Source organism: Myzus persicae, unplaced genomic scaffold (genome assembly GCF_001856785.1).
Source record: "Myzus persicae strain clone G006 unplaced genomic scaffold, MPER_G0061.0, whole genome shotgun sequence".
Lineage (NCBI taxonomy): Eukaryota > Metazoa > Arthropoda > Insecta > Hemiptera > Aphididae > Myzus > Myzus persicae.
The window spans coordinates 186,359-195,118 of NW_019102277.1; the positions used below are offsets into that span (position 1 = coordinate 186,359).

The following is an 8,760-nucleotide window of genomic DNA, read 5'->3' on the forward strand; positions in this document are numbered from 1 at the left end:
ATACAGTGATAATTTATTAATAAGGGGTTACCCTCATCAGTAATCAATCAAAATTTCCAAATTAGTAAGTTTTAGATTGCTGCCCCAGATCTACAAATATAATTTCAATATAGTATAAATCTATAGTAAAATTAAAGTTATGATAAACAGTGAAATTATGATGTAACAATTTTTCTACAGCAAAAGTTTACCTTGCATAACTTAATCATCAACTAACATAAATTCATCTAAAGATAGAAGTTTTATTAGAATTTAAATGTATAATTTAATATAAGCTAATAACTATGTAGGTAAAATGATTAAACAATAAAAATAAATTTTACTACTCAATTCCACAAAGATCATTATTTTAGTTAGTTGACAGTTTAACTCTCTTTATTAATGGAAGATCAAATATCGTCAAGAATCTTTATTTTGAATTATACAATTGAATGTTTGTCTTTATTTGAAAACATAAATAACATATTTTTAATAAATTTGAATTCTAAAAATAATTTAGATTTCTATCAAAAACATTATCTTTGCATTACAGCTGATTATTTGTATATTTTATAAGATCATAATAATTGGTTAACATCGAATATCAACTCTTGGTCATTTGATTTAAAATATTAGAATAGTAATTCTAATTCTGTACTCTCATTCAAGGTAATAGAATTATTATTAGAATCATTAATCAATCTTATTAATTGATTAATGATTTAAAATAATAGTTTGTTGGATACAAGAAAAAATTTATATTAGCTGTTTATTATTAGAGATATATTACCAAATAAAATCTCATTTTCAAATGTTCAAATATACTTATAAGATACATCTTTGTAAATAAAAATCAAATACCAATATTCAAATAATTAATCAAATACATTAAACAAATTTAAGATTTTAAACTAGTTTAACATTATTTTTATTGGTTCAGCATAAATTAGAATACCATCGACCTTAAGGCTTCAAATTATTGTCCTTCGATGTTAGAATACACATACACATTACACATATATGATAATTAATAATTTAAACCGGAATAAAATCTGGCAGTCATACTACATTCACAAAAAATAAGAATGAAGGAATAAATTCTCAATGTAAAAATTTAGTAACATATAAAAATCAAAAAATAGAATGAGAAAAAAATTACATTACAGAGAAATATTTAAATGTCGTAAAAAATTAATTTTATCAAAAAAAATCCTATTATTCCTCTAAATTAACTGGTTCACCGATGAAAGTATTGTTTAACATGCGAGTATATTTGTTCTTCAATTAAATTTTATTCATAACTGAAATCCATACCATACAACTAAAATCAAAAAAATTAAATTAAGTTTAAGTATATTAAATGTAATACATCAAACATGATAAATTATTGTATTTTTGTTACCACAAAAAGTATTAAAAAAAAAATGATTAAATATTTCATTGTAAAACCTATACATATCTTACTTGGTGTCACGTAAATACGTAGCGGTAAATTGGTTGTGGTAATTCAGGAGCGGTAAATCGGTTGCGGGTGTAATATTGCTGATGTCATTTCGGCGGGTGACTACAATACATGCTTATGCACAATACATTATACTTCAATAAACTCTCAATAATTATTGTAAATAATAAAAACAATAGTCAAAATAATTAAATAATTAACTTTGTCAACATTTAAAATACCCATCATTAATTTTTAGATATAAAATATAATACAAATCAAATTGCGTTTGATTGTCAACATAATTAATAATAAATATAAATATAATTTATAATTTTAACTGAAAATTAACAGCTATCTTACGCAAATAATTTTAAATATTAGTAGTATTAGGACCAAATGTAGAAGTTAATGAGTGAAAACGAATTGAAGAATCTTTATATTTTTTCTTCTTTGGTAATGATATTCCAAAAAAGTAACTGTTAAAAATGTTTATATTATTTTCTTTTTTCAACGCATTGATAAGTATAATTATAATTTAGGTATTATAATATAGATAATGATAATATAAGATGACCATAATTTATATATCCAACATCATGATGTTAATGTGATCTAATATAAAACTACTATATGACGTACGACGATATTGAGACCAATTTACCGCTCCTAAATATCTAAACTCAAATTATATCACAATAAATAATCATGATACTGTGATAACTATCTATTTAAATATAATTTATGGCTAAATAGGTTTATCTTCACCATTGATTTTAGTTAAACTTTTTAAACTATTAGTTAGATTAAATAATAATAATAATTGAGGAAATTTATAATAATGATTTACACAGTAACATTCCTATAACACCATTTTAAAACAATTGAACTTACAAATTTATCATCATTTTCAAGTCCCATTGAAAGAATATGTATAGTTAATCCTTTTTATTCCTAGAAAAAAAATATGATTTGGTTTGTAATTATATCTAATAAAATAAAATTATTAGGAACAATACATTATACTAAATCGGGGGTCTTCAACCCCCGGTCCGCACTGTCATAATATGCGGCCCATAACATTTGAAATTTAGCATGCATATTTTCTATTTCAATAAAATTATATATAGCGGCTAAGCTATCACTATCGGAAATATGCGATACAATAAATTGAATTACCTACCAAGATGTAAATGACTAATCAAACTTAATTTTTGTATAAAATACATATTTTTACTACTAATGTGGCCCGCAAGATTATTAAAAATTATTCGTGGCCCACTGCATAAAAAGGTTGAAGACCCCTGCACTAAATACTGGCTGAGTTTTTTTAAAATTATTTTTATAAGAAGTTTACAATTTATTCTTAATTAGAACAGTGGTGTAGGGATCATCTAACCTAATCCTAATAAGTTATAATAATCACATAATAAACAAGCTAAGTACTACCGTTGGGTGGCTTCTTACTCACGTAACCCCTTAATGCTTTGTTACCCCTATCTCACATATACTTATTGTGCTTATCTGTATAGATTGTATATTTCTTGTAAAAAAAAAAAAAAAAAAAAAAAAAATTAGAACAGTAAGCAAATATGTACAAAGTAATTTACATATTGAGGGAAGAAGCCACCCTTTAGTGACACTATCTATTTTGAGTTCTTAAGTTTCACACAATCTTCGCTTAAGCCGTCTAGGAGGATTACCTGGAATGGGCCAGGTAGATAGTTTTTTTATAAGAGGATTAGAATGAAGAGGTAGTTTGGTGTGAAATCTTTTGTAGTAGCATTTTGCTTCATCAAGTACTGTTGCTATTTTTAGATCATTATAGAGTGTGAGATTGGAAGCAAAGGGAGGGGCATTTGTTACTTTTCTTAGAGAGATATTTTGAAAAGCTTGAATTTTTTGTATGTTCGATTTTTTAGTACTGCCCCAGTATTATTACCTGGCCAGCATTATTTGGTCACAAAATGGAAAAAAAAAGCAATGTGGCAATCCTGTGAAACTGGAGAGGTATTTCAAAAAAAATAATTGGAGGTTAATTGCCTTAACGGGAAAATAGAACATTCAAATTCAGTGTTAGCATTCTTATTAAAAAGGGAAAATTAAGATGTGGTAATACACAGAGGAGAATGGGGTATAAGGAATAACAACAAAAAAATTGTGAGATTATAGTATTATATAAATGTTTTGTATCAATCTTTTTTTTAATAATATTACATTGACAACTTGTTATTACTAATATTATTTTCAATAAAGTTATAAAGCTGCATTTCTTAGAAAATTTGCTTTGTACTTTCATCTCTGAATTTTTACACATTAACAAAACAAGTACATTTTACAAGCTAGTATTTTGTTCTTAACAGTGTTTATTTATTTTTTAGTATACATTTAAACAGCTAACTATACTCTGTTTAAGATAAGAACAGACCCCGTTTTCGTCGGCGGCAGTTAGACACTTCCTTTACCAAATCTACAAGGGTAGTTGAGGCCAGTGCTTTGGAACAAAGACATGCCCAGCTCAGAAGCTGTCCGCCGAGGTCTGTTTTTATCTTGAACGGAGTATAATCTCTATTAGTATTGTAAAATTTTATTTCAATCAAGGATTTTGATTATTATAATAATATAAACAGAATAAATATCCACTAATACCTAGCTGTATTCATTTTAGTGAAGTCTTGAATCAAATAAAATATGTTAGCAAATGCAGATAAATTAATTTAGATTCTAGACTCTACAAATCAAGAGTATTAAAAAATAATATGATTGTGATAATTAAATAATTGGGAGCTACCAATAACCCAAAGTTAACATAGGCAACTAAATAACTTTTTTAATCATTTTATTTCTAATTATAAGTTATAAATATATTTTCTTACGATAAATGTTGTATATCATTTGGAGATAATCGTTCAAGCAAGACATAGGAACGGAACAATCTTCCACAATCACCTAATAAAGTCAAAAAGTTCAGTGACACCATATTATTATCACTTTCTTCTTCGTTTGGTTCTTCCGATCTAGATTCAATCAAGTAGTAAGCATTTCTTTCTGGTTTCAGTCTACATAAATAAAAATACACAAATAAAAATGTATCACAAATGTTTAAAACTCTCCAATACACATTTAATTGAGAGTTATAATATTCCACAAAGAATAACCAAGATTAAAATTTATTTTTAATAATAATATTTAGTGAATCTTATATTGCATCAATATAGTGATATACTTAAATATAGTTAAGTAAGTAACAGGAATGTATATCAATTAATATTTATTAATGTATAATATTTTATTTTATTTTTATTATTAATAAACGGGTAAGGACCCTATAGAAGATTTTGATAATAGTACAGTGTAATCTTAGCTGTATCGGTGTATATTAGCTCCTTATGAGTTAATGTTATTAAAATATTATTTTATTTTATTTTGTAACTAATGCCATTAATATCCAATATGTGATATATAATAGATCAATTAATGATACATTGATACATAATATTCATTTATTTATTGTTCCATTAAAAGCAGTATTAGGTAATAACATTGTAATTTCATCACATTTTATTTAAATTAAAGCAACTGTAACAAAATTACTTTTTAAAAGTAATTTCTATGAAGTAATATATTATTATTAAAATAATAAGTTATGAATATAGAATGTACGACAAAAACTAGGGGCTAGGAAATTCGAGAAAAATTAAAAACCAATCAAATTTATTTACGATTTCATAAGTTTAAGACAATATATTTAAAATTCTAGGAATTAATAACTATACATTTTGTTTATGTTTAATGCATAAAATTAAATTATTGACAATATATCCACTACTTATTAGTCATTTAGGACAAATGTTGTATTACATTTTTAAAAAAAGAAATGTTTTTATGTAATGCCCTACTTTTTGAATGAAAAAGCAAAGTAAAGTGAAAATAATGTCGGGTAAAGCGAATTATAATTTAAATAAAAATAGTTAGTATAAAGTGCAAGAGCACCCATTATGTTACCCCCAGGACAAATGTGAAATGGTAGTAATTTTTACTGATGATATTATACTTACATAGGTACATTGTTTATCTATGTTATATATCTGTTTTCTGTTATTTAATTAAAGCAATTTTGTTAAATCTTAGTTTTTATGATATTGTTACCCCCCCCCCCCTATGTTTGGATTTATGGGTAACGTTGATAATGAGTAATATAATTTTACTACCTTTTAACATCCAACATTGAATAAAATATAAAAACTCAGAATATTGTAGGAACACATTTTAACATCAATTTAAGACATTGATAATAATCTGACTCTAATGCAAATATGCAATAGAATACTCGGTTAAGACCGAGAGCTGTCAGCAATAAGCTAATAACATATAATAAAGATACCTTTTAGATAACTACAGATATTCCGCAAATCTCTATAATTCCCGGTATCTTGTTGCATACGCTTTACCAATTACATTGTCACTGAAATACCTACATCCTCTATCGTTTATACCACTCTATATTTAAATAATATTATATTCAAAGTGATTTTAATGACATATTAAATAATACTCAAAGTTGAGTTGTACTACACATGTTTAGCCTCCACAAACTTTCAATCCTTCGAGTATGTGCATTAAACACAAACAATGTAATTGAGTGGTAGAGCCCATCTGACAAGATAATCATAATTATTTTATTTTAAATGATTAACATAATATATTGAATTTTTGTACAATACAAAGTTAGTACCTACAATTAATGAAATTAAAATTATTATTAAAATCATACTAACTTGTAGCCATTAATTTCTTCTAAACTGCAACGCTCCAAACGAACATAAGGGATTTTTAATTCATCAGTAGAAGATTCAATTTTGATTTTGTCTGTTTTCATTCTGTAAATAAATTGTAGATAACAATTTATAAAATAAAAATAATAAATACTTAAGACTAAAACCGCACACTATTACTACATAAGTAATGAAAACAATAACTATTAATTAATGATAATTTGCTTTTTTATTTGATAATACCTAGGTTAATTCACTCTAATAGCATTGGTTTAATTTCCTCATAACAATGATTTGTTCAATTAATTAAAACTGTTATACCTATTTAGGTTCTAGTACCTATAATCTATATTATATTATATGTTATAAATACTTTTAACAATTATTATTTGATTAATTAGGTTTTTAATAAATTGGTGGAAGTAATACTATCGTGGTTCCCAACTCAGTTAGGCTAATACTACACAGGAAAAAAAAGGTATTTAGATACTTTCATTTATGCTCTTTAGAAATTCTATAAATACAGGTATGGTAGTGGGGTATAGGAATATTATTTTAGCAAAATATTATTAATACAGGAAAGGCCAATAAAGCAAATGTGCTGAGACCACAAATGTAATATTGTAATATAACGCCATTGTCACGATCCTCTCACACTGATAAGCAACAATCTGAACTCTGACAATTTAATTTTGTATTTATTTAATTTACCTTCTTTTTTTGAGAAATTACATTAGATTTGAATTCAACTGAAATCGGTTGATTTACGGAATAAAATAAAATAGCACAGTAGTCTTAATGACTCTAAAAATCTTGTTTTAGGTTATTTTATGGAGTTTTAGTTTCTCAAGATGCAACCAACGGCATAATAATATATGCTAACACAAAAAAAATGAGTTAAGTTATAACTTATAATATTAAAATTAGCACTAAGCATAACAAAGACCAAATTTATAAGGCAAGCTATCTAAAGGAAATTCATGTTTAAAATACGATTAGCCACCTATAAGCTTCTAACAATTTTATACGTAATTTTGGGCTACTGAATATGTAAATGAGTCGATATATACCAATCCTGCCCTGAGCATAACAAATGTGTTACAGGGTGGAGCAGTGGCATGTAACATAGGGCCCAACAGGCGTGCTCAGAAATTTTGAATGGGGGAGGCTTAACTTTTTTTAATATAATACAATCAATACCTATACGCTATGAATTAAAATTATAATCATATGTCAATACTAAGTACATAGTATATTAGTTAGGTGTACATGGAGGAGATTGAACCCACTAACCGCCCCTGAGCACGACCATGGGGTCAAAGTGTTGTGCAGGCCACCTTAAATATGCAAGGAAGAGTATTAATAGAAGAAAAATATTACATTTTATAGGTCCATATAACAACATTATGAGCAGTAAGTCACCTAAAAAGTAAAAATTAATTGAGCAACATCAATTTGCTTATGATACACGCCCCTGATGTAGTATAAGGGGTAGGGAAATCTCTTTTCGGTATGTATACAATTTAAACATGAACCAAAGCCTTCTCTAGAATTTTGATCCTGTTATATTATTTGTTCATAACAATATAAGATTGCGTCGAGATAATAACCTATGCGGTCTGAGAAGAAATTACTACAAGTACGGACTTCGAAACTCGCAAGTGAAGTCCACCAAATTTAAGTTCCAAAATGTACAAGGTTTTTAATTGGTACCAACTTACTTGGACGGTTGTTGGTCACTGAAATTATAAACGAGTCGTTCGAGAACCACAACACAAATTATGTACGGCGACGAATTTTCTATTGTGCGAAGTACTTTAATTTTAACGGCTGATATATGTGATCGACAGCTGCGTATCGTAATTCCCAATCCCAACAACGACTGACCGCTGAGGCTCTGACTACTGATTAGTGATTACTGAATAGCGACAATCCACAACAGTAAAACAAAAATAGTTTATATCATTATTTAGTTATTGGTTTATCCTTCTACACAAATAATATTATTGTCCAATACGGTTATACTATGTTACGGCTACACAACTTACTCCTATTACTTTATTTATTTTACTGTTAACACTGTTAACACTTTACAACAATAATAACAACAATATTGTGCAAATAAGTCTACAATCCAATATTCCCGAATTCTATCCAAGACGTCCTATAAACCTGGTACAAACGGGTACCTATTATCAACGATGATAATATGTATAATAATACACCGTAGAAATAGAACTTAATTCGAGAATTTAAATATAATCTTTTCTGTATCCTACATCTGTAAATTGAAAATATATAAATATAATCTATAATTATTACTTATTAGATCTCCTCTGACCCCAGCTGCTAGTCAGAATACATTCAATTATTTAATTTCTCAACTACAATTCACTCATCGCATAGAACAATGATAAAAACTAAAAAATTGCAATTAATGGTAACGCTGTATATTCCGTTCTACAAACCGTGGTATCCAGCTACCAGGTCCGAACCTAACCACAGAACAATTAAATAGATAAAAGCAATAAAAGATACTCAATTATCGTGATATAAATATTATTA

At 26.8% G+C, this 8,760-nt stretch overlaps 1 protein-coding gene across 2 annotated transcripts; it reads right to left on the minus strand.

Annotated features, from left to right (window-relative positions):
- On the minus strand, positions 1-8,632 carry LOC111031719. Of its 2 annotated transcripts, XM_022311778.1 has the most exons (6): positions 8,518-8,632; positions 7,917-8,113; positions 6,199-6,300; positions 4,297-4,479; positions 2,315-2,374; positions 1-1,300 (listed from the first exon to the last, which is right to left on the minus strand). In XM_022311778.1, exons 3-5 carry the CDS (start codon positions 6,297-6,299, stop codon positions 2,359-2,361), a joined length of 300 nt encoding a protein of 99 aa, XP_022167470.1. In that variant the 5' UTR covers position 6,300; positions 7,917-8,113; positions 8,518-8,632; the 3' UTR covers positions 1-1,300; positions 2,315-2,358. The 2 variants fall into 2 exon arrangements, with proteins under 2 accessions (XP_022167470.1, XP_022167471.1); XM_022311779.1 differs by lacking the exon at positions 7,917-8,113 and having other exon boundaries at positions 8,518-8,626.
- Between the last annotated feature and the right edge of the window lie 128 nt (positions 8,633-8,760).

What these genes read in the sequence shown, in the direction of transcription:
- LOC111031719 (XM_022311778.1), bottom strand. Translation starts at nt 6,299, where the DNA reads ATGAAAACAGACAAAATCAAAATTGAATCTTCTACTGATGAATTAAAA. An exon ending in GAAGAAATTAATGGCTACAA is followed by an intron (nt 4,480 to 6,198) that starts GTTAGTATGATT and finishes TTATTTATGTAG; the next exon opens with ACTGAAACCAGAAAGAAATG.